Source organism: Chelonia mydas, chromosome 1 (genome assembly GCF_015237465.2).
Source record: "Chelonia mydas isolate rCheMyd1 chromosome 1, rCheMyd1.pri.v2, whole genome shotgun sequence".
In the NCBI taxonomy this organism is placed as follows: domain Eukaryota; kingdom Metazoa; phylum Chordata; order Testudines; family Cheloniidae; genus Chelonia; species Chelonia mydas.
The window spans coordinates 281,591,363-281,618,120 of record NC_057849.1 but is presented as its reverse complement, the minus strand read 5'-3'; the positions used below and the strand labels follow the sequence as shown (position 1 = coordinate 281,618,120).

Genomic DNA, 26,758 nt, shown 5'->3' with positions numbered 1-26,758 from the left:
ATAATCTTGCTGGAAATAACATATTAATCTGTTTGTAATAATAACAAAAAAAATTCAAACAATGAAAGATTACTTGCCAGGACCGAGCTCTCAAAATATATTGCCTCTTCACATTCCCACTATAAGAGTCGTTTGCTAGGCTTTATTATCCCAAAACTATTTTAAAGTAACGTAAATGCTGTCCTACAGTTCAGATGTTCCAACATGGTTATAAAAGGTACTATCCCATAACCACCTTTGGTTCCTCCCTCCCTCTTCTAAACTAGTTGTACAAATCTGAAGAAGTAGGGAAGGAAAGGGGGTCAGTGTGGTTGTGCAAAGAAAATATGTTCAGAGAATTCCATATGCAAGTAATTTTTCCCCAACCTGAAATTACCTATGCAGATCTACACTACAAGAGATGAACAAGTGGCAACATTCCTCAGAAATACTACTTGAAAAGTGGTTAGCTGATTAAACACTGGAGGACTACTTCACTGAAATGAGCATTCAGTTTGGCTCCAGTTATGAAATAGTAATGTTGAGTAAAAGTGACAAGTGGCAATCTGACAAATATCTATAATAAATACATTTTCAGAGAGAAATCTTGGAAGTGGTTGCTATTCTGGTAGAATGAGTGTCATGTGTCTCTAGTGCTGATTTAAATGTAAAACTTAAATTGTTTAAATAATCTCGGGGCAAAAATTGCTTCACCTTAGACTTTTTGCCAAAAACGTCAAACTAGGATGATTTCCAGAAGGGTTTGGTGCTTTTGCATAATACTTTTTGACGCAAAGGATTTGGTGCTCTGCATAACATACCTCAGAATTGCTATGCTGCTTTGTGTATTAATCAAAGAAACATCCCAAACAAACTGGAAGACATGATTACATTCTGATAAAATTCAGAAACCACTTAGGGAACCTCCATTTTTCTGCATCATTGTTCTAACTGCTGACAGAGGCAAGGCAAACACATATGTGGTAGTTGTCTTGTCTTTGAGAACTTGGACCACTTTTTTCCTGTGGTTTGTGGGAAGAGAGCTCTGCAGCGGCAAATTATACCCAAAATGGCCTCCCTTAGCTTCCAAAACTGCCTAAATAGCGGATGGGCCTCTTCTCTGGTCCTCTTCCTATAAGCTGGGGATGGCTAATATCCCTGTGAGGAAGATACTATTAAATCAACTTGTACCTTATAGTCCCAGGGTGTTGGGTGGGCATAAATTTAGGATGAGGTCACCCACTACTAATCTTTTCAAAGGGGTTCACGGAGGTACATGAGGCTGTTAAATAAGAATAAATAAATAGTAGTAAAAAGTAATGTCTCTAGCTGAAATCTTCTTGCTGTCAAGGCTGCTACCTAGAACTCCAGAAAAAGTCTGAAGGAAGGAATGCAGCTGATACCCTTGAATCTCAGCGTGATTATTGTAAACATTATCTGTTAACTAGAAGATGAATTTATTTTGGTTGCCCTAGACTCTGAAATAGAACAATTAACTTAGAATTTTAATCACATTCCTTGAGGGGAATTTTCTTTGAAGGACAAATCATCTAGTTAGTAAAAACAAACAAACAAACAAAAAACTACAACACTGTCACTAGAAGTGGTTGGCTACTAGTGCCAGAGGTGGTGAAAACTGAGTGTTGATCCCACTCCAAATGGGAACATGAGTTAGGAATGGTCAGAACTGACTTCAGAGAACTATGTATGATCCTATTTTACTGAGAGGTGCAAATAGTTACCTTCAAATCTGAGAGCTCTGAATGAATCATGATTTCATTGACACCTGCTTTTCATTGCAGCGTGTAGCTACACATACCCTACATGCCACTGCAAGAGGTGTGCAGTGTAGTCATGGCCTTTGTCCACTGACAGTTTCTCAGGAGAGGATCATGGAAAAGTGATCTTTTTTAGGCGTCATACTGTAAACTTGCCCTCTCCTACAATTCCTAGGGCCCAGTGGGTTCCCATAATCTGCATGAAGAAAGAAAATGGGATAATTGGTCTCCAAAGACATGGAGAGAAAAATGGAATATAAATGGATTGCTGCAGAGTTCTTTGGTGAAATCAGAATTTCTGCTCTCCAGAGAATGAAGTATTTGCTGGAAGCAGAGGAGCAGAACATCACATTCTTTGCTTGTTCTGCTGACTCTTAACATGATGAACAGTTTTGAGGCTGCCTTTGTTTGCTCTGAGAGTTGTACAAAATTGGGCTCCTGACTGTTGCTGAAAGTACTGCTGCTCATACCTAAATGAAAACATTTACTTTTGGGAAAAAGTGACACAGAACTCGTGTGTGTTTTTCTCTAGTCGTCTAAGTTATTGTAGTAAAAAAAATCACTTGTTTTTTCTGTAATTCAGCAAAAAAATATTTTTGGACTATATGAGATACCACAGTAATGTAAAGAAATGTGGAACACAACTGCTGGATACTTGCTGAAACATGGGCAAGGACATTTCATATATTTATTATGGTATTACTCTAAACCAAAAGAATATTTTGGCAGGAAATTTGAAAAAGGTAAATGTAAACGTAGAAAGTAACGGTGACTCTTGCTGAGTTCTTGCCATTACCCTTACAGTGTGAATGGTGGGGCTTAGCCTATACAATTGGCTATCTGCTCTGAGAATTTTAAATGTTTTCTAGTTCTGCTTGACGGTCTCTTAATCATTAGTTGATTTAAGAGTAAGGATGGTCTTGTGGTTAAAGCACTCACTCAGGAGATCTGATTTAGATTCCTGGCTCTACAACAGACTTGCTGTGTGACATCAGGCAAGTCACTTAGGTTACAGCATTTGGGAGGTGTAATTCCCAGCTCAGGTAGACGTACGCAGGAGCAGATTTACCATGAAACAAACTGTGCGATGGCACAGAGCCCCCAGAATGCAGGACAAATCTCATCTGACAACCTGCCTGAGTCACGGCCGGCGGCACAGCAAGGCGCAGGCAGGCTGCCTCCATGCCGTTGGCCAGTGGCTCCACGCCGCTCCCGGAAGGGGCCGGCTGCTGGCATTCTCTGCGTGCACCAGGCTGGGGAGAGGCAACTCTGCATGCTGCCCCCACCCTGGGCAGTGCACGGAGGCCTGCTGCCTTCCTCCCCCCAAGGGTCGCGCAGAGATTTGCCAGCAGCAGGGCTAAGTTGGCTCCCTGCCCGCTCTGCCTCCCTCCCTCTGCCTCCCTCCCGGAAGCGGCCGGCATATCCCTGCGGCCTCTGGGTGGGGGCGTCTCTGTACGTTGCCCCTGCCCTGGGCGCTGACTCCGCAGCTCCAGCCCGCTCCCAAACTTCCTCCCAGAGCCCGACCCATCCCACACCCCTGCCCCAGCCCAGAGCCTGCACCCAGCACCCAAACTCCCTCCCAGACCCCAACCCTTGCACTGCCTCCTGCACCCCAACCCTCTGCCCCAATCAAGGTACCTCACTTCATTTTCATTTACTTCCCATTACTTATAATATAGGAGGAGGATGAAGGAAAAAAGAATGAAAAATGGGCAGGAGATATAATGTTCTTTTTCTTGGCTGGGTCCCCTGGGGTGGGGCGCCGAAAATGAGGCTGCACACAGGGCCCACTAACTCTAAATCCACCACTGGACATACAGCCACAATGTGACATTGGTCTGAGCTGGGATTGCAAAGCAGTACTTTACTGTGAGTAATGAATTATATGTAATTGTATAGCCTCCAGCTTTAGATTTTTAGGTCGTAATCTTTGTATGGTTAGTGTAGTGTTCAGTTTTTTTGCTTCCTTTTTTAAAAAAGTTGTGTTTCTAGAACATGAACAGCTCAGTCTAGAAACCCAGAATCCAAGCTGTCTTTGGATAGCATAGTCTGGTGGGTTGATTTTGGACCTCTGAATCAAGAACGCCTGTGTTTGTAATCTTGGATCTACTGCTGAATCACTGTGACCTGGGCCAAGTCATCTAATCATTCTGCCTCGATTTTCCCACAAAGGGGTGTTGAGGATTGATTGATTTGATGTTTGTACAATGTTTGGAAGTGTAAAATGCTTTAAGTTTCACTAGTAAAAGTAAAAATCCAATAAGGTGCTGTCAGGAAGGCAACTCTTTCATTGAAATATGTTAAGAATATTGCTTACTGATTGTATTGTCGATTGCCATCGTGCCTGTATGTATATGGGGGAAAATACCTGGCACAAAAGATGTTTGATTAACCATTTCCATACTATTCCCTGAAGGATATTCAGTGAAAAGTTTTCTAGTTAGAAAATATCCTCTTTTATTGAATATTCATTTAAGAATGCAAGATGACTGTGTGTTTGGGGGGGGGGGGCACGGATAAACTTGTGCGGGCCTTGTGGAAAGCAGCAACTTCAGAACCTTATTTTATGTAAACCTTCCTCTCGCTCTTCACCCCCCCCATGTCATATCTAAACAAAGCCTGATTCCTGAACTCTTACTCTTGTTTGTAATCTTTGCTAAAGGAGTAGGTCCCATTAACTTCGGTGGTTTTACTCACTTGAATAAGGACTACTCTTGCAAGTAGATTTTGCGGGTTTCGGTCTTTCATTTATGATTTCCCCTTCCCTCAAACAATTGTTATAATCTCCTCTTTTAGTCACCAATCCTAATGTTAAAATGGAGCCATCATAATTATAAGTGTACTGTGTTCAAAGAGCTAAATCTTGGTCCCATTGAACGCAATGAGGGGTTTTTCTATTGATTTCTTTGATCAGTATTTGACCCAAAGCAGCAAGCCATTAGTTTGCATACATGCTCTTTGACTACAGGCTTGTTATAGAGTGGTAGGGTGAGGATGGAGGGGCAGTTTGGCTTATAAGAACCTTTTGTAAAGATTTGAAAGCACAGTAAGCGTTTCTGTCAATTCGCTGGATTCTCCAGGCTTTATACCAAGACCTGTCAAGCCATGTAAAACAATTAGAATTCATAAATGTTTTGTACACAATTACCTGTCCTCTTGTTTGCGTAAGAGATTTTTTTTTCTTGAACTAGGACAGAACCAGCAGGCATCAGTAAGACCATAAAAGCACATTGGGCTTGAGAGTATCCATCGTAGACATCCTCAGCGGACCTATGGTCTTGATGGACTGTGCATGTAACTACTTAGACTTATTTATCACTAACTGTTTTTTGGCCAGTGATAGTAATATTCAGTTGGCTTAAAAAAGGAGCTTGTTGTTTAATTAAACCATTAGGCTTAGGAGGCATACTGACGCTATATTATTATTAAATGTGAAAAGTTGTTATACTTCAATGTCTGTCTTGCTCTTCAGAAGAAAGGCATAAATTCTCATTTCCAATTTAAAAAGCAGTTTTAACGTTTTAACAGGTAATGTGGACAGAGTTGCCTTGCCAGAATTTTCATCTTCTCATCTGTTGTGCTATCCTGGAATCTGAAAAGCAGCAAATAATGGACAAGCATTATGGTTTTAATGAAATACTAAAGGTATCTGCTGAGGTTCTTAATTTTAAGTGTAAATTAACCCTTTGAATGGATTCTTTTCTGGTTCTATACTGAAAAAGACATAGATGTACAGTGTGTCTTCTGAGCGGTTATAGTTACTTCATTCCAGAACTCTTTAAGGGGCAAGGCAACCCAACAAATGTAATTATGGATCAGTAATTTTTCACCTATATTTAGAGGCTAAACCTCTAGTGTTGGGTTAATAAGTGTCAATAATACTTTCACTCTAGTAGATAGAATATTAGCACTTACTCTTTTTAAACCGTCTAGGAAGTTGCAGAAATCTAAATCATTGTTACTTTATCTTCTATACACTTATTTATTATTACCTCTTCAGCTCTGGGAATTATGGTTGCCTGGTGTGATATGCTATTGTATATTACATTAGAGTAAGAAACACTGATATAGACTCGTTTTAAGAATCCTATAAAATGCTGATCAATTGCTTGGAGAGATTGAACACATTCAGCTCCTGTTTATCAATGCATGTGCAGTGTTTTGAGCATTTTGGAGGTTTGACCCCTTAATGTCCATCGTGGCACTTACAATAGAGGAGAATATTATTATTTTAATACAACAGCATATTTTTTCTAGTCTACTGTTCCATTCTTATTTTTTGTGAATATATTTTTAGCATATAAATGAACTGTCTATGAAAATTGATGTGGAAGATATACTCTGTAAAGCGGAAGCAATTTCTATCCAGATGATGAATTGCAAGGTAAAGTTATTTTAAAGTATATCTATGAGTATTTGAGATAGTAAAAAAATACATAGTTGTCTATATTCATATACATGTATACCTTTTGAAATAGTCCCTTTTGAAATAATTCAGTTTTTGGAAGTGATGGAAATATGCTGTCAGCCTTTGATTAGATATTTACAAAAGCCTCATACACTTGTCCAGGCAAGAGTTGTACATTCACTATCAAAAGTGTATTATTGTGTGAAAAAAGCTGGAGTTTTGCTCTTGGATAGGTTGTTATTTTTACTTCGTTCAGGTTAGATTAGCTGGTATACAGGTGAGTTGATTTTTGATGTGTGGGGAGGGATGAGAGGGGAGTCTGAGTTACCCTGCTACCTACTGGACTAAAAGCACATAGACTTAGTTTTGTTGTGTGCTGAAAAGTTGAGTATTGATAGATTGGTAGAAAAAGCTTTAGGCAGTGTTATGAAATTTATAATGTTTGGTTTGATTTGATTTGACTTATACTTTGGGTTCAGAGCAAAGATGAATAGCATTGTTAATCAGATAATAATTACATTAATATAATTTAGACTGTGGCATAAAGGTTTCCCTATCACCTTTAAAGATCTTTTCAGGGAGCAAAGATAGCAGCTGATAATATTCTTGAAAACAATCAACCCTTACGCAAAATTAATATTTAAACACATTTTCACTACAGATTAGACTTTTATTCTTATAAGTGCTTTCAAGAAGTTATTAAGCATAATATGCTTGCTAATGTGTTTCAATTAACTCTTCAATTTAATTTGTTTAATAGAATAAAAAATACAATGATAAATGTTTCCTCCTCATAGGAATTGCCTCAAGCAGTTTGTGAGATCCTGGGGATGGAGAACAGTGCTGTAACAACACCAGATTCAGACACTGGAGAAGATGAAAGTGTTACTATGATGAGTCGTTCTGCATCAACATATCAAAATATCTCAATGCCTGTAACTGCTGCCAACGGAACAAAAGATAACGCACAACATATGGCTGTGACACATAGTGCCCATAGATTGACACCTACATAATTCACTTGGTTAAATTCTTGAAGAGACACTTTACTGCAGCTCTTTTTCCAAGCACTTGAGAGGTGGATGTTTAAAATTTGGTGTTTGATTAAGCTTTAAGGTTTTGGAAAGAAATTCTGTACTGTAATGCTCTTGCATTAAAGCTTTACAACATGACCTGACCTAATTATTTTTGTAGTTACTTCTACCGAAATAGCCTTTTGTTTTCAATAACATTCCTTACTATTTTTGTAGCAAAGTGCATTTCTTTTTTGGTGATGAACTGGAAATGGCTAATAGTTACAAGGTGGGTGATTTGGAAATGATGCATCTGCTGAGTTTTGACTTTTATTATTCTAAGCTTTGGTGATTCTTTGGTTTTGATCAGATTCAAAATGGGTGAACTGAAGCTCCTGTGCAGCATTTCCATGCTGAAAAGATGCTGATTTCCAGAAGAGGAACATTTTGTAAATGAACAGAGGTTTTTCCTTCTCAAATGTTTACAAAAATATTTGTTGCTGTTTGAATGTAGATTTGAAATGGACGTTTTGACTTATGACGTTTTAATGTCCAGATGCTGAATTTTGTGTAACCCAGGAATGGACAAACAATATATTTTTTACATTTAACATCTCTTCACTTACATATATATACTATCTACATAAGCAATTATGTGTGAATACTAAAAGGATAGGCATATTTTCAATATTTGAATAAACTTCACTGTTCATTAGTCAGTTTGACCAAATTAATACACAACAATTTCAACCTGGGGTCTTTTTGAAAACTATTTTCTAAATAATAACTATTTCTTGTGGGCATGATCAGTCCTACGCCTGGTGTAATTTTACAATTAATTTCTTGCAAAGTTTATCTTTACCAATAATGTTTATTAAATTTGCTAGTAGTATATTAACTGATCAGTAAACTCCTACTTAAACTGTTTCTATGTCCGACTCCTTAGGGCATTTAAAAGCAGGTACAAAACTATTGGAAAATAGTAATCACAATGATCTTAATAAAACATTCTTTTGTATATGAAAAAGGCAGTGTGAGTTTATACCATGCCATGCTGTATGATCTTCTTAAGTCTTGTGGTATTTAACAAAACTGATTCAATATATTCATTGTTATTTTGCAACTATTGTACATATTATAAAATAAACCTCAAAACCAATTTAGTGTTTTTTAATTAAATCATATTTAGAGAAAAAACTTAATTGTCTGGTTGTTGATATGAGAAAACAGGTAGAAGATGGGACATACCTAATGGCAGTTTCCAAGTCACTTAAATTTTGTTTTGAATGGGTAACGAAGGGCAATGGAAAAATCTGATTTCTCCAGAGTAGAATATATTGTTCATCTCAAGGCGTTTGTTGACAGTGAGTAGGCAGAGGAGGTATTTCCCCCTCCTACTTTGGAACAACTTACTATTATAAATGATGCTGGAACTGTCCAAAGCAAATACTTAAATTGACACAGAAAGGCTTCAGTCGATAAAGCAAATCATTGCAATGACTGGAGACCTGGTTCAACTTCTCACACCTGTTGTGAGCAAACATGGCAAAGAGTTAGTTGAATCAGTACAGATTTTGTTTTTAATATCATCAGTGTGTTATCTCTCATCAGTTAATAACTAAAAAACTCATTCAGCAAAAGTCAAGGATTCAGAACTCAGCATCTCCACAGTCTTTAATTTCCTGTTTTACAGGAAATTGCTTGGAAGCATCATGATACCTTTGTTCCCGTTTGGGTAATTCTTTTTACATAACAAAAAATCTAATGCTTTATTTGTTCTGGTATATTACATGAGTTAAAAGTATAAAATTAACGGAGTTTTGCTTTAGTGTGTTCTAGAGCAAAATACCTTGTTTCACTGAGAACCTTGCACAATATATTTCTAGAATATTTGCATGGATAATCCTGTGAAAGAAATGTTATATCGGTAATATGGCTAAACCATACACAAGCTGTGAAGTTTTAGTAGGAAGACTGTCATGGCAAGCTTTGCTCATTTCTTCGCCATTATCTCATGTATTCTATATTATGAGACCCCCCCCTTCCCCCCCCCCCCCCAAAAAAAAAAAGTCCCCAAAGTGTAATCTGCAAGGTTAGTGTGGCTTTTTTCTTTCATGAAAAAAGCACAATGGAACAGGTTCCCATCCCTCCCAAATGCACAAAGATTTTTTTTTTAAAGGCATATTGTGTGGTTCATCTTGTATGTGTGTGTATTTCTCAAATCTAAAGAGGCACGCATTTTCCAAATTATAATGGTTGCCTTTCTGTTCATTAAAATGTAAGAATACAGTCCCTCGGTCCGATAATTCAGTAGGCCTACCAATCTTCACCCTGTCCTTAGATATCAGTATCTTTTACCAACTTATTTGCTTTTGTAATACCTATCCTTATCCAAAACAATCTGTGTGTGTTAAAACACGTTCCGTTGATGCTGAGCTGGCTGGAAGGAATGCAGAGGTGTTCAGAATTGTATAAAATTCTGAATTCAACATATCCTGGCTTCTGTGAACTTACTGTCAACAATTTGATATAATGAATTGTTGAAAAACTACCTTTGCAAATCTATATTTGGGATACAAATCTGGATCTTCGACGTTAAATGGTAGAAAAGGAAGGAACACATGTTTGTTTCATGAGCTAGCATTAAGCTTATTCGTCCTCATGCTAGGATCTTCATATGGGCTCATGCTATGACAGTTATTTTTTTAATTCAGTCCTGCTGACTCAGAATCTTATATTTGAAGTATCTGTGTGTGGTTCCAGTGTTTTGTTAATTAAATCAAGCCATATTGAAACTGCAACAACAATATCTTCAGTCTGTAATTTGTCAAGCCCTTCGAATTGCTTTTGTAAATTGAAAAGGAGTACTTGTGGCACCTTAGAGACTAACCAATTTATTTGAGCATGAGCTTCATCCGATGAAGTGAGCTGTAGCTCATGAAAGCTCATGCTCAAATAAATTGGTTAGTCTCTAAGGTGCCACAAGTACTCCTTTTCTTTTTGAGAATACAGACTAACACGGCTGTTACTCTGAAATTTGTAAATTGAGTCTCTCCATAGAGTTCCGTCCTTTTTGTGTAAAACAAATCCTATCTTTAGATCAAAGACTGTCCTGAGATCCATGGATATTTCAACACATTTATGGAAAATACAGAAAGACAATCTTTGAGAGTTCCACTCAATGCCATTGGAAAGCTGGGGTATCAGTCCTCCTTTTTCAGATACCGCTGACGAAGCTGGTGGCTGCAGAAGAAATGTTGAACTTCTGCAGTGTGGCTTAGAACTGTGCTGCCTGTTACTCCTTTCTCAACAAGATTTGAACAGTATGGTGAACATAAGTGTATTAGAAGTTTAGGAAGAATATATTCAGGTTGAATTGTTTCAATCATTTCTTTAAATTGTTTATTTTTATTACACAGAAGGTGTTATTAACATTAAAAGAAGGTTGCAACTTTCTTCGGTTAAACTCTGCCTTTCACTTGCTGTAATGACCGTATTGATTGATAGATCTTTGCCACTTTTGGGGTGCTGAAGATTAAAAGGGTCAGCACTTGAACTGGTGCTAAAGAGCTGCTGGAAGGCTTGGAGCGGGTTGGATATGTTTTGATGACAGTGATGGCTCCATTGCAAGATCACTCATTAGTAGACTCTTCTTCTGTAGACTGTTCAGTGATGCAGCTGAAGGGGAAAAATCTACCACTGATTTTTATGGATGCATTACTCTAATCTGAGACCACAATCAGCCTTAATCATATGGTAGTGTGATCTTGGATTTATTTTAAGTGTAAACTTGACTCTGAATTTTTGGGTTTTTGTAATGCTTGGTTTGGGGATAATTACAACATCCCTGTATTTTTTTTAAACTGTTAAAGTACTAATACTCTCAACCTTAACTCCATTTATTACATCAGTTATAAAAATATATATAGTTTTGCTTATCTGACAGTCCACAATAGTGATTTGCCCTTACAGGCCTGCTCATACAAAAAATTACACTAGTTTTGAAGATGCCTTCTCTTGGGTTTTTGTTTGCTTTTTGTTTTGGGCAAGAGGAGAGCTATGGGAAAAAGGAGAAACATCAGCGGTTCCTTGAAAGTTTTTAAACCTACTCAAGTGTTTGATTTATAGTAGCTTTTAATGTTGCCAGAAAGAAAGGATGGATTAGTGAGAGGAAGAGCGTTACTTACCTGTACACATCTGAAATTTTAAACCTAGTTCAATTCAACTGAAATAAATGTGTAGATGGTTTGTGTGTCAGACATGGTTTTTAAACAATTGTGTGTGCACCGTTGGGGGGGCTAGCGAATGTGTCTTAAACACTCTTCAATGGAAGAGAATATGTATTGGTTTGGCATAAATGATACCTCTGAACAGTATAGGTGCTACGTTTGTGCTATAAGAGTTGTGGTTGCTTTAAGGACTATAATATCAAATTCCTTGATTTCTATTTTATTTAGCAACTTTTTTGCATTGAACTGTAAGTTTGAGTGAAGTTGAGAATTGAAAGAATGTTAACAGATCCCATCTTGTTACTGATTTTGTCCACTTGGAGAATTTTTTTAAAAATTTTCATATGGTATTTTTCCTAAGGACAAATTAGTGACTTAATGTTGCATTGTTGATTATTCTGCTCTAATTGTATTTGTATAGTGATTGCTTTTTACATTCCTAGGACTTGTCTATGTGGTGCTTTAGTCCGCACCAAAGGGGTGTAAATTAGTGAGTCATGCACCAGCTGGCCAATATGGACCCTGCTGGTGAGCACTAGAAGTTCTCTAGTAATTTCCCATTTCATAACTTGCATCCCAGCTTGGAAGTACATTTTATTCTAAGTGCTATGGCATTCACTGCTAGAGACGTTAACAGGAGCTTTGGGACAACCAGATTTTAAAATGCTGCAGTTTCACTGGCTGCTCATGGCTGTTCAAGTGTGATGCAAGTGAATCCCTATCTAGTTAGAGAGTGATGTTGCCCATCAGAGAAATATTACTTCCAAGAAAGAAAGTTTGTCTCCCCCCCCCCCCCCCCCCCCCCCCCCCACACATCTGCTCCTTTTCAGCCTGCTTTTTAAATTCCACTTTTTAAAAAGGAGAGTGATGTTTGTTACAGACTCATATTGCAGGCAGTCTCAACCTTTGACACCCCCCTCCCCCCCACTGCGCACTCAACATGCTATAAAAAGTCCATGGCTCACTTGTGCCACAAGAACTGGTTTTCTGCATATCTAGTAGATTAAAAGCCAGGGCTGGTGTTAGGTGGTAGCAAGCAGGGCAATTGCTCAGGGTCCCACGCTACAGGGGGCCCCATGAAGTTAAGTTGCTCTGGCTTCAGCCTCAGGTGGCAGGGCTCGGGCTTCAGCTTTCTGCCCTGGGCCCCAAGGAGTCTAATGCCGACCCTGCTCTCTAGTTTATTTTGGCAGACCCTCTGGAACCTGCTTGCGGCCCCTTGTTAAGAACTGCTCTCATATTTTATCTGATGGTTTGTTTGCCTGGGGATAGTGACTGGAATAGCTATTTCAGAATAAGCTATTCTGCAATAGCTATTCCAGAATAACTCCCCTCATGGACACAATTCCAGAACAAAAGTGATTTTGTACTGGAGTACTTCTTCTGCTTAGAAGGGCGCTCATTATTTCCGAATGCGGTTTATTCAGAATAGCATCCACAGGGGGAGCTATCCTTGAATAGTTGTAGCAGAATGACTTATTCCACAATAGTTACTCTAGTCAATTTCCCCATGTAGACAAGTAGAGCGCTGCGTGGATACAAAAATAGGGATCCACATACAATCCGAATCCACCAGGATCAACCCACGGTGCGATCCCCTAGCCATCTTTTACCTGTATCCATATCCACACCCGCAGCAGCAAGCCGTCTCACAAGGGCTAGCGACGAGGGAGGCGGGGGTGTCTTGGAGGGAAGAGGCAGTGCAAGGATGGGGACTGGAAGTAAGGAGCAGTGTGGGGGCACGGTCTCGAAGAAAGGTGGTGCGGGGAAGGGGCCTGAGGGGTGTCACATTGCATGCTGCTCCTGGGGGCTCGCAAGCGATGGCACATGACAGCAGCACTGCGTGTTGCATCACAGTGGGGCAGACGGGTGAGGCGCTGGGGCCCTGCCCACTCCAATCCCTGTGGCCAGGCCCAGGACTGGGAGCGTGGCCAGTGCTGCCGGGCTGGATACGCTGGCGCTGCCTGAGGAGGCCCAAGCTGCTGGAGAGGAAGCGGCACAGTGAGCGAGTGCCGGACAGCCCCATCTGCAGCCTGCTGCCCAGTCCCAGACACTGGCTGCTGGCCACTGTCCCCGAGTGCGCTGTGCACCTTGGGTTGCCTGACCTAGATGCTGCGGGCCAGGTGCCGCCGGTGGGTAGAGCCCTGCGTGGTTGTATCTGCATCCGAACCATTATCCACAAAAATGGTCAAATATCCACAGATTTGCAGGGCTCTATAGACAAGCCCTAACAGTGAATTTCCCCAGATGTGGTCCTCTGTGGTTGATGGAGAACGGGATGGTCACATGGCTCTGGGTGCTAATACACATTAAAATAACTAGAATACATTCAATGTTTTAATAACATTATTGTCTCATGTAAAAAATTGTTGTATTTGCCACACTGGTGTTACGTGATCATGGATGGGAGAGAAGATTCTCTATGCTATTAAAAATAGGATGAAACTGGGCTATACAACCATGGGGGGGGGGGTGATCCACAAGATCCTCTTTATTTTAAAATGGGCAATCCTGCTTGGCCCTTAAAAGGCAAATTTTTAAGAGGAGACTGAAGGTCTGTCCAATGCACCTGCATTAGGATAAATTATTGCTGTGATTGCACATGCAAATTGAGTGATAGCATGCACAAATGTCCAGCGGAGTATTTCAGTAGACATTTACATGTGCAACCATTGTACTTGAGTGTGCAAACATTTGTTCCTTCAGTGAAGACATCAGGAATATTTACTCAGGGGTTGAAGAAAGAAAAGGAATTATGATTCAGAATATGTTTTGTATTTTTGAATTTAGTAATAATGTGATTAGTGCCCTAAGATGTGCTGTATTATGGAGGCACTGGTCCCAACTCCAGACTTAAGTTTGAGTTCCATTTTGCAATTAAAGCAGTGATTTAACCTCTTTGTTTGGTATGAAAAATACAGTGTATGCTTCCAAAAATGATACCACTTAATCTGTGGAAGAGACTGAATTTTCTGAGAATTTACAAGAAATTTTGTTAGTTTGAGTTTTAATTAAAATTGGGCCTTTAAAGAAATTTAGCACTTGTCAGTCTGTTTTCTTTTTCATCAGCAATCTTCACAATGGAATAAAACAGACTTTCCAAACTGTCCATATAGTTAAAATTAATTGACCTTCTCTGCAGAGACTACATGTGAAGAAATCAATTTATAATTAAACTAAATTAACAAATGTATCTAATTACTAATATTGTTTAGGTTAAACAGCCTTCGGTCAACAGCTAAGATAACTCTTAGGCTGTTTTCATTAGTTAATAAGACACCTTTCTTTCCTAACCCAAGGTAAAATCCTAGCAAAAACAAAGCAGTTCATAGTTTTCACAGACATTAGCAAGTTGAGTTGGACTAATTTTTTCCTCAACTTTCCTCCACTACTAACTTCTGTAAAAACTACAAACTGCCATCTTCACGGGATTTTAACTTAAGAATGCACCTTTCTTCTCAAGACCAAGCTGAAAGGAGGTCCCCTGAGACATCAAAAGTAACTCCCATCGTCACCTTTCCACTACAGGTAATTTGCATGCAAGAGTTCTGTTGGTGTAATGACTCAGTGGTTTGAGGGAGATGTCAAACATTCTCATTGATTTCTTGGCCCAACTGTCACTGTTTTTTATAGATTCCATGTCTGCATGCATCAGTGCTTAAAGGCATTGGTGCCTTGGCTCCACTGCACACTGAAACAGTACTGCTGGGGAAACTGAGGCAGAAGTGCAGGAGCAACCCTAACGACGAGGCTCTCCTTGCTCCCACTTCACACATCTCCAGTCTCAGTAATGCACCCCTCTAAGCCAGTATGTCAATTCAGATTAAGGGGCAAACTCACCAGTATGCTTCATCTGCTTTGTGGTGACCTGGCAACGCAAAGCAGTTGTAAGCGCATTTTGATGGGCTGGCTGTGTTCTGAGTACATTGCTGTGGTGTATCAGTGAAATGTGCCCTGGAATGTTAAAATAAAATAAAGATTTAAAGTTGATTCTTTGAGTTTCCATGGAAATTCCAGAAAAAAACACTTAAATTAAAATGGAATTAAGGTTGAGAGTATGTATCAATAAATTAAGGGTAAAAATAAATTACAGAGATGTTGCCATTATCTCAAAACCAACCATTATAAATCCAGGAAATTCAGAGGTAAGGGAAATCCAAATGTTTTAGGATAACCTTAAGTGTAAGAGAGATACAGTTAAGGCACCCAAACAATTTTGCTGTGCCCTATAATGATGCTAAAATCAGGAAAAATCTCTCTCAAAATCTGGGACCACAAACACTAAAATGCCCGTTAATCATAATTATATGGTTATTTCATGGTGGTTGTTTCTTACACTCCGTTTTAACTGCATCTTAATGTAGTTTTTGGTCTGTGAATTTGTATTGAGTATTTATTCAGGTGTTCTACTTTTTTGCCTGTAGTACTATGAACTGAAGGTAAGTAGTTCTGTTTAGTGAACTCTGAATGACCTCTGTAGCATAAACACTGGTACTCCCAGAGAAATATGTACACTGTAATAAAAGTAGTGAGATATGAAATAAACTTTTAGTCCAGTAAATGTTTGTCCCGCAGGGTAGCCTTAATATGGTAGAGTCCAACTGTTAAAATGGAACACACCAAAGAACCGTTTATGAAATGAATTGCAGGGGTAGGATTGTTAAAACAGTTGAGTAATCTGATTAATTGATCATCCCTGAATGCTCTATAGTTTGTACTGTCATAGTGTCATCTTCATTCACTTTGTCTTCATCAGTTATGCTAAAGAGAATTAAAAGAATGAAAAAGAGAGAATACCTTTACTACACGCTTGTTACCAAACTCAGCTGTGATAGAGGAGCAATGCTACTGTCTGGGTAACAGGGTCATCTTAGTTTTGTGTGATGTCCTAGCTGGAAAACTAGAATCTAACAGCAGAGGTGGCCCTGCTCTGTCATTCCAAGAAAAGAAAAACCTGCACAGCAGCGCTTGTTGTAGTCACTGGAGCGTTTCAGATAGTGACAGGCAATCTTGCTCACATAAGTCAGGCAACCTCAGGAAATTTGTCAAGATGCCTCAGATCTATCAGTGTGATATATCAGGGCCTGGAGAAGATGACACACACTTCTTTCCCTGAACAATAATGAATAAACATGAAGGAATATCTTTTATGTAATCCAGATGCAAGGCCATGGAATAAGTACACTGTATGTGTGCACGCACACACAAACACGCACACAAAACAACAAGGAGGCCAGTGGCACCTTAAAGCCTAACAGAGTTATTTGGGCAAAAGCTTTTGTGGGTAAAAAAAACACTTCTTCAGATGCATTTAAAGTCCACCAGACTCCTCCTGTCTGTCAGGAAATCACTTATCAATAGTTGTGGTTGTGAAATCCTCATTTCTTTATTGTTTTGTCATTATGGTCCCCACTTCCCTATTGTTTATCCATATGGTCTCTGTCTGGTTCTTTAATTGTTTCTGTCTGTTAGCAAAATTAATTATGTATGTATAAATTAATTAAGGTGGTGGGATAGGACTGGTTAGAGAATTTTGTTACACTATGTTAGGATTGGTTATTAAAATTTTAGTATAATGATTGGTTAAGGTACAGCTAAAAAGGATTCAATAAACTGGGGTCCAAAAGGAAGTTCTTTGGGAACCACCTCCAGGACACAGCCCCAAAGATCAGAGACCTCAACACTGACCTGATCCTGACTGGCCATCAAGAAAAGTTCATCTGTCTTATTGGGAGTGGTGAGCATTGTATGTGTAGTGTGTGCATTCTGTTTTTGGTTATTTTTAATAAATAGAGGTTATGTACTATATTACTGAGTAAGGAACTTTCACTAGTAAAAGACCCCGTAAACCCACAAAAGATTAAGCCCTGAGTCCACAGGGAAAGGGTGTTTGTCCGGAGCCCACGGGGGGTAAAGTTCGGTGTTTTTGCCTAGAGCCCTAGGAACTGGGAAAGGGTGGGGGTGCCTAAATTAAGAGGGTTACACCTTGAGCCCTAGGAACTGGATAAAGGTAGGTGCCCTTAAGTGGGTGAGTAACAGAGAATTTTGTGCTGGTAACACGTTCACAAGGTGCTCGTCAAAATACAGATGGAAGAGTCTTCAGTCATATTGATAGCTCCAGCCTGGCTCCGCCAACACTGGTACACATCACCCTGGGAAATGTGAGTGGAAACCTCATTCACCCTGCTGCTCCTCTCGGACTTAATAACTAAGGATCACAGCCACCTCCAGCATCTGAACCTCGAGTCGTTGTGCCTCATGGTGTGGAAGCTCCCTGGCTGAACCCCACTGAGCTCTTCTGCTTGGACCTGGTTAAACAACTCCTCTTTGGTAGTAGGAAATCCTCAACCAGGGCTACCTGCCTTGCCAAGTGGAAGAAATTCTCATTCTGGTCAGCGCAGCATCACTTGTCCCCGATGCTCACCTCTATACCACTCATACTGGACTACCTTCTCCATCTCAAGCAGCAGGGTCTGCCCATGTTGTCAATAAGGGTTCACTTGGCCACCATCTCTGCCTTCCATCCAGGCTCAGAGGGCTGGTGGTTTTTGCCAACCCTATGGTTAGCCATTTCCTGAATGGTCACAACAGGCTATATCTACATGTCCGGCAACTGACCCCGACCTGGGATCTCAATCTGGCCCTTTCCAAATTGATGGATCTGCCCTTTGAACCACTGGCAACTTGTTCTCTACCTGTCATACAAGGTGGCGTTTCTGGTAGCGATAACCTCAGCTAGGAGGGTGTCTGAGCTCAAGGCCCTAACATCAGAGCCCCCTTACGCCGTGTTCTGTAAGTACAAGGTTCAGCTCAGGCCACATCCAGCTTTTCTCCCGAAGCTTGTCTCCCAGTTTCACATCAACCAGGACATCTTCCTCCCAGTGTTCTATCCTAAGCCACACTCAAGTGGCAGAGAGCAGAGGCTTCATTCATTGGACGTCCACAGAGCGCTAGCCTTTTACATCGACAGAATGAAACAGTTTAGGAAGTCCATTCAACTGTTTGTGGCCGTGGCAGACAGGATCAAGGATCTTCCAGTCTCCTCCCGATGAATTTCCTCATGGATCACATCCTGCATCCATGAATGCTATAACCTGGCAGAGGTGCTTGCCCCTCCACTAACAGCGCACTCCACTAGGGTGCAAGTTTCTTCAGCAGTGTTCCTGGCACAAGTCCCGACCCAGGAAATATGCAGAGCGGCAACGTGGGCCTCCATACCTACTCTCACTGCGCATTATGCGATTACCCAGCAGGCCAGAGGCGATGCGGCCTTCAGTAGATCAGTGGATAGCTCTGATGCCGCCCCCTGAATTTAGGCTTGGGAGTCACCTGATTGGAATTGACATGAACAAGCACTTGAAGAAGAAAAAACGGTTACTCACCTTCTCGTAACAGTTGTTCGAGTTGTGGTGTTCATGTCCATTCCAATACCCACCCACCTACCGCTCTGTCAGAGTAGCTGGCAAGAAGGAACTGAGGAGGTGGCAGGTCAGTAGGCCCTATATTGAGCGCCATGATGGTGCCACTCCAGGGGGTGCCTGGACCCCGACCCAACTGACACTGCTAGGGGAAAAATCTTCCAACTGCCATGCATGTTTGCACACACCTGATTGGAATGGACTTGAACAACACATCTTGAAGAACAACAGTTACAAGAAGTGAGTTACCCATTTTTGTTGTTGTTTTACAGTAGCAACTACAGGACCTAACTGAGATTGACTTGGACCATCTACATATTGTGACAGACCCAGAGCAGTGGGATGCAGGAGTCTGGTAGAAGGCAAATATATTGGCCACTGAATGAACAGTTTTCTGTTCCCTGAGTGACCAGAGCAGGGGCTGCCCTAGAGCAATCAGGAACCTGCCAGAACCAATTAAGACAGGCAAACTAATCAAGACACCTGGAGCCAATTAAGAACTTTCTAGATTCAATTACAGTAGGCAGGCTAATCAGGACACCTGGTTTAAAAAGGACCTCCCATCAGTTAGTAGGGGAGCGCACCAGGAGCAGGGAGTGAGAAGGCGTGCTGCTGGAGGAGTGAAAAGTTCAAGTGTGATCAGGCTTCAGGAGGAAGATCCTGCAGTGAGGATAAAGAAGATGCTGGGAGGAAGGCAATGGGGAAGTAGCCCAGCTGATATAGGGAACATTGTGGACAGCTGCTATCCACATGGCCCTGGGCTGGAACCTGGTGTAGAGGGTGGGCCCGGGTTCCCCCCCATCTCCCCAACTCCTGATCAGACACAGGAGGAGTTGACCTGGTCTGTGAGAAACATCAGAAGGGAAGGTCTAAATTGGAAAGGGATCTGCCCTGTCCCCGACCCACTAGGTGGGACACAGAGACTGTGGGGATTGTTCTGCGTTTCCCCCATGCCGGCCAGTAATGAGGTTAGCTGAGTGGATGGCAGGTTTGAGCCACTAGCAAGAGTGGCCAAACTGAGGGCTGCCGTGAAATCTCTGAGGCAATAAGCGCAGGACCCACCGAGGCAGAGGAGGAACTTTGTCACAATATACATAGCAAGCAACAGTCCCTGCTCTCATGAGTTAATCTAAATAGACAAGCAAAGGGTGGGAGAAAGGAAGTATTACTCTGCTTTACAGATAGGGAACTGAGACACAGAGATTAAATGACTTGTCCACGGTCACACAAGAAGTTTATGGTAGAGCTGGGAATTGAAACTATGACACTTGAATTCACAGTCCTAATCCTCAACCACAAGACCATTCTTCCTCTGGGGAGAAGTGGCTTGATTGACAAAGGCCAGGCCTACCACTAGAAACTTTCGCCAGTATAGCAATGTTGGTGAGGGGATTTATGTATTGCAACATTTCTACAGTGGCATAAGCCCTAACCGCAATTAATTATACCAGCTAAAAGTGAGTTTTGCTGGTACAGCAATACCATTTTTTTTCTCGTATAAGCTGCATCTATGGTAGAGAGGGTTGCCACTACAGCTGTGCCCACAAAACTTTTCTAGTGTAGCCCTGGACTAATAAGCTAGTATCCTAGTCACTGACATCTACTTGCAGTTTCTCATTTGCAATTTGTATGTATTTTATAGTCATACCATTTTAGGCTTTGATCTTGTTAATGTCCTCCTCAGCCAGGTTGGGCCTAGGCAGTCGCTGGATGGGAAACTTCTGCAGAAAGCTGTGTTGGTGGCTCAATAGAGGGCACTCTTTCATTTGACGTGGTAGTAACCAATGCCCCAGAATGGCGTTAGAGAACACTATAAAGCTGGAAACAGTATGTTTGAATGAGACTTAAAGCAGAGATTTTGACACTTATTAAAAATCCCACTGCATTGGTAGCTCAGTTTCATTTACTTTATATAAAATAACTTCTTTATTCAAAGTGTTTTTATGGCTAAGCATCAGAAAAGGGAAGAAGGAAAGAGAGCAAAAATAAGAGAAAGCAAGAGAAGATTGCCATGTGAAATGGGATATTTGATTTGGTCTAAAATTGTTAATTTTGTTGATTTAAAAACAAATCCTGAAACAATTCCAATACTAGTCCTCCAAAACGTAGACATTCAACTATGGTATTCTGGCTAAATTACTGTTTGAGTAATTAAGTTCTACTCACTTAAATTATCCAAGTTTTATTTGCCTAAGGTACAATAATCAAGTTCAGTACTTATGTTGTCTTGGGCTGCTTAAAAGCTTTTATGTTTCACCCCTTCAGATGGACGTGTATAACTGAGGAATGAAGTCATGGTATGTATAAGCAGAAAAAAACCTCTGAGGTTTTTATAGAAGAATTCATAGAAAAAGATTGATGTATAGATTCTTAAGGTTAGATGGGATCATCATGATTACCTAGTCCAGGGGTGGCCAACCTGAGCCTGAGAAGGAGCCAGAATTTACCAATGTACATTGCCAAAGAGCCACAGTAATATGTCAGCAGCCCCCCATCAGCTCCCCTACCCTGCTCCCGGCACCTCCCACCCACCGGCAGCCCTATCGATCAGCACCTCCCCCTCCCTCCCTGCACCTCCTGATGAGCTGTTTCGTTCCTTGCAGGAGGCTGGGGGGGGGGGGGAGCAAGGGCACTGCAGGAGGGGTGGAGTGGGGGCAGGGCCCATGGCAGAGCCATGGGTTGAGCAGTGAGCACCCCCTGGCACATTGGAAAGTTGGCGCCTGTAGCTCCAGTCCCGGAGTCGGTGCCTATACAAGGAGCTGCATATTAACTTCTGAAGAGCCACAGGTTGGCCACCCCTGATCTAGACCATCCCTGACAGGTGTTTGTCTAAACTGTGCTTAAAAATCTCCAATGATGGAGATTCCACAACCTCCGTAGGTAATTTATTCCAGTGCTTAACCACCCTGACAGGAAGTTTTTCCTAATGCCTATTGCTTCTTGTCCTATCCTCAGAGGTTAAGAACAACATTTTTTTTCTCTCTCCCTCCTTGTAACAACCTTTTATGTACTTGAAAACTGTTATCCTGTCCCCTCTGTATCCTTTTTTCCAGACTAAACAAACCCAATTTTTTCCATCTTCCCTCATAGGTCATGTCTTCTAGACCTTTAATCATTTTTGTTGCTCTTCTCTGGACTTTCTCTACTTTGTCCACATCTTTCCTGAAATATGGCACCCAGAACTGGATACAATACTCGAGTTGAGGGCTAATCAGCTTGGAGTAGAGCGGAAGAATTACTTCTCGTGTCTTGCTTACAACATTCCTGCTAATACATCCCAGAATGATGTTCACTTTTTTTGCAACAGTATTACACTGTTGACTCATATTTAGCTTGTGGTCCACTATGACCCCCAGATCCCTTTCCACAGTACTCCTTCCTAGGTAATCCTATTGAATGTGATCATCTCTTAAACGCTCTTTGACAAAATTAATTAAAATGAGCTCCTTAAATCTATCAGGCATTTTTTTACAGTCCTGGAATAATTTGTATGGCTCTTCTCTGAACCATCTTCAATTTTTCACATAAAAAGAAAAATTAAGTGAGTTTCTATGAAGAAAAAGTTCTGCATCTTGAGTTTCTTTCTAAAAGAAAAAAAATCCACATCTAAACTCTGGCATAGGAATTTTCCATGGTGAAAATCCTCTACAGAAACTCATTGTGTAAGGATTTTTCTGTATGTCACCTACTTTAAAAAGTTTTCTGTTTGAGGGGTTTGATTGTGTGGGTCAGTGTTTACTCCCTTTGAGACCAGACTCAGATGGTTTAATAATTCCCGCTTAGTTTCTTACAGAATTCAGTTCTACTGGCTTTGTAAGCTCCTTAAATGGGAGCTGTTTGACTCATGGAATTTACACATGTTCTTGAGTGTGCCTGTACAGTTTGTAAACTCACTTAATGTAGTTAGTGGTCTGTAGACTTTAGGAGAGTCATGGGGATAATAGCAATAAACACAGCCTACAAGTTCTGCATAATCATTCCACAAACTTTGAAAGTGATCCTACCTGTGGACCTTGAAAGCTCTGTAGTGCTAAATGTGGTCCTTGTAGTGAGCAAGGTTAGGCCTAGTGTGTGGGTTGGGCTGTAGCTATGGATCTTCTAGGACAGGGGTTGGCAACCTTTGAGAAGTGGCATGCCAAGTCTTAATTAAGGTTTCGCGTGCCAATAATAAATTTTACGGGGCCCCCAACGGAACCCCAAACTGGCAGTGGGCTGAGCGGGTCCGGTGGCCAGGACCCCGGCTGGAACCCCAGACCAGTAGCGAGGTGAGTGGGGCCAGCGGCTGGTATCCCAGGCCAGCAGCAGGCTGAGCAGGGCCCATGGCTGGGATCCTGGCTGGCAAGGGGCCAGCGGCTGGAACCCCAGACTGTCAGTAGGCTGAGCGGGGTGGCAGACAGAACCCCAGACCGGCAGCGGCTCACCTGCCGCCGGTCTGGGGTTCCGTCCGTCGGCTCCTGCCAGCCGGGGTCCTGTCCGCCGGCCCCACTCAGCCTGCTGCCGGCCTGGGGTCCCATTCATCCAGGCAGGCAGTGGGCTGAGTGGGGCCAGCGGCTGGGACCCCGGCTGGCAGCAGCGTGCCAGTAAAAATCGGTTTGCGTGCTGCAGGTTGCCGACCCTGTTCTAGGGTCTGTAGAGAACACCTGAGGACCTGGAATGTTCAATAACAGATCTGTGGTCCCTGGAAGCTCCATAGTAGGGAATGATTATGCACTGGCTGGACGATGAATTAGGATGAGACCTTTAAATCAAGCTTGGACGGCTGTCTGGAAGATTTGATAGGTCTTTCCCCTCTCTAACAGCTGTGATTTTATGCAAATAGGAAGTAAGTTGAGTACCATTCCTCTCCAGCTCTCCTTTAAAGGCCACTGCTGGCATTAACTGAGGGAAACCTGGGAAATCATAAGTGCAGGGCTGCAGGCCACAACTCAGGCTGTTGTGCTGTGTTTTTTAAGTCACCTTTCCCCCCATGCCGGTCTGAGTGAAGGAGGAACTACCTCCCCGACTTGGAGCTGTGTTGTGCTGGCTTCTGTTCATTTTGCCTCAGGACGATCATAATGTTAACTAACATTGAGTTCAATAATGTTCTAGGTGCGTAGCCCAGTGACAGGGACAAAACAGTGTGCTACAGAAGGAATTAGGGGGTGGAGGAGGAAGGGAGGAAGTGACAGGCCAGAAGTATTATGTTGCTGGACCCCACAGGTGTAAGGCAGCCCGGGCTGTGGCCGGATCGCTGGGCCCCACAGATGTAAGGCAGTTTGGCGGGGGACTGACCCCTATGGGTGTAAGGCAGCCAGGGAGGTGGCCAGAGGGCTGGGCCCTACATGTGTAAGGTAGCCCAGCGGGGGGCTGGGCCCCACAGGTGTCAGGCAGCCCTGGAGGTGGCTGAGTCGCTGCCCCACCCCCCACAGGTGTAAGGTAGCCTGGAGGGGGGCTGGGTCGCTGGGCTCCTTCCACAGCTTCCCCTGGGGCGGGCATCAGCCCAGATGTGAGCAGCTGCGGAACGTTTCCACACCGCAAGCAGCCTCATTAGCTCCCGGGCTGGGGCGGGGGGTTCCCGGCACCAGCCACAGCAGCCACGCCGGCTCGAGCCTGGCTGGGGCCCCTTTGCCCGCAGGTGAAGCCGCCCCCCTCCAGGATCGGTGTAAAAACCTAACCCGGCCGCTCCTCCGGGCTGCGACAGCGCAGCCAGCGTGTGAACGAACCAGCTCCCGCCAAGGCAACCTGCGCTGGCATCCGCCCGCCACCGCCAGCCACACGCGAGCCTCCCTATCAGCCTCCCATCAGCTGCCGGCCGGGCGCATAAAAGCCGCCGCCGCCGCCAGGGGAGAGCTCACAACGCGCTGCCTGCAGCCTGCCGCCGGGTTCCCCCTGCTGTGGAGGAAGAAAACTACACACGGGGCCCCATGCAGCCCGCAATGATGATGTTCTCCAGTAAATACTGGGCCAGGAGAGGGCTCTCCCTCGACTCAGCCGTGCCCGGGGAGCACCCAGGACTCAGCAACCTGACAGTAAGTATCCCGGGCTGTCACGCTGCAGCTGCCCAGGGCATCCGTGTGCTCGATAACGATGGGCTCTGATTTACCTCCATTGTGCGCCCAAACTCTGTCAATTACTGTTTGGAGTGTGTACGTATTCCCACGCGATACTCACCGACTGTAAACCTCTAATCCAGTGATGCTAAAGAGAGATACGGGGGGGAGGGGGACAATAACACTGCATCGCTCTTGGGATGTGTTTTGTGCTCAGCGGGTGGGCTTGCATGTGCTCCGTATTTTAGGGCTTTCTTGATTTTGCTTTTTAAATCCAAAAAGTAGCATCAAAGGTTCTGCCCGTCTTTAGTACGTGGTTTCCAAAGCAAGCAACAGAAGTTATTGAGAACTCTCAAAAGGAAAATTGTAATCTTGGTTTCAATATTTCAGAATAGTAATTATCACGTGGTGGTAGCAGCAAAAACAAAGAAAGCAAGCATACAAGGAAAATAACATAAGCCCAAATACAGAGAGGGAAAGCAGATAATCTTATTCTTAGATTCTTCTAAATAAGTCATTTTTATTCAGATAGCTAATGCTACAAATAGTTTACACACCTGGGGGAACCCTGCAAGCTACCTATTGGCCTTGTTTTTAAATAAACAAGGTCATTCGATATTTTTAATTATTTGTAACTAAAAATATCGAATGACCTTGTTTATTTGTAACTAGGTTTGACCAATTCCTTCTAGTCCTAATCACCACTAGTACTTTTGTATAGTTTCTTCAGATAAAATATAGCAAAAAGCCTATTAAATTTCACAGGCAATATCAGAGAGAATCACCATGTTTAGTACTCCTAAAATCAATGGTAAATGAGTTTGGCCTCCATTCAGCTAGTTAGTAAATGCCTGTCTTATGTTAAGCCTGTGAGTAGTCCCAGCAAAGTCAATTGGACTAACCTGCACTCTCAGATTAGACATGTGCTTAAGTGTTTGATTGAATCAGAGTCAATAAGAGGAAAATACCTAAGTAATTTTATAGACTCTGATCTTGCAATTGATGCTCCATGGGCAGCACAGTCTATCTTCACAGAGTCAGTTGCAGGTTTGGGACCAATTATTTTGAGATCATTTACAAATCAGATACATTTACACTGAGTTGGTGAGTCCAGCATTTTGATACAGTGTGAATACTTGGCTTTGACATATTGGAGTTTTGATTCTTTTGATACAATAGCATATAGAAAAATGTGTAGCTAAAAATGTCTCCTCAGGTAAAAATACTATCAAAAGATGTAAAATAATCTTTGTAGCATGATCTGAAGACCCAGCAGATACTTTGGTATTTTCAGAGTGTTACACCAACCACTTCATGGTTGTATTTCAACTTTTTATGCAAACAAATGGTATCTGTAAATTTTTGTATAAAATCCTAATATAATTCATACATATTAATAATCTACTTTGACAAATAATAGTAAAACAGAGAGAGAGAGATGTGGAAAATATGGGGCCAGACCCTCAATTGATGTAAATCAGCATAGCTTTATCGGATTCACTGGAGTTATGCCATTTTACACCAGCTGTGGATTTGACCCATTGTCTTTATAGTAAAGATGAAATATCCCTATTTGTGTTACTATCATATATGCATATTTAAGTGTTTACTCATCTCTACCTGTTTTATTGGTGTTTATTGATATCACTGGGAAATCTTAGAATAAGGATCACTGGACTAAACGGGGTGAATCTGTTTTACTGCCTATATAAGATGTCTTAGTGTTTCTCTCTTCACTAGGATTCTGCTTTAACTCTATGATTTCTTGAATATTTGCACTTGCTCCTGATAATAATACGTCATCATCATTAGGAAAGACCATCTACAAGTCATTATTTAATCACATACAGTAATAACCTGCATGGCTAATAAAGTTAATTCTCATAGTATCACAGTTTCTTCTGTTA

General features: G+C 41.9%; 2 protein-coding genes across 9 annotated transcripts in view; both read left to right on the top strand.

Annotated features, from left to right (window-relative positions):
* The window catches only part of TBC1D15 (TBC1 domain family member 15), a 101,484-nt gene extending 90,049 nt beyond the window's left edge, over positions 1-11,435 (top strand). For 5 of the 7 annotated variants that reach the window (XM_037886422.2, XM_037886405.2, XM_037886426.2 and 2 more), the window contains 3 exons: positions 5,286-5,402; positions 6,055-6,141; positions 6,963-7,337. In XM_037886422.2, the coding sequence (XP_037742350.1) occupies positions 5,286-5,402; positions 6,055-6,141; positions 6,963-7,181 (423 nt within the window). In that variant the 3' untranslated portion in view covers positions 7,182-7,337. Of the gene's footprint in view, positions 1-5,285; positions 5,488-6,054; positions 6,142-6,962; positions 8,338-11,347 lie in introns of those variants that run through there. The other 2 variants (XM_043547758.1, XM_043547763.1) reach the window with 2 other exon arrangements.
* A 12,680-nt stretch (positions 11,436-24,115) lies between these two features.
* TPH2 (tryptophan hydroxylase 2) overlaps positions 24,116-26,758 on the top strand; it is a 70,791-nt gene continuing 68,148 nt past the window's right edge. The window contains exon 1 of one of the 2 annotated variants that reach the window (XM_007054798.3): positions 24,116-24,830. In XM_007054798.3, coding sequence (XP_007054860.1) covers positions 24,726-24,830 — 105 coding nt within the window. In that variant the 5' untranslated portion in view covers positions 24,116-24,725. The remainder of the gene's footprint in view (positions 24,831-26,758) is intronic. The other variant, XM_043547754.1, reaches the window with a different exon arrangement.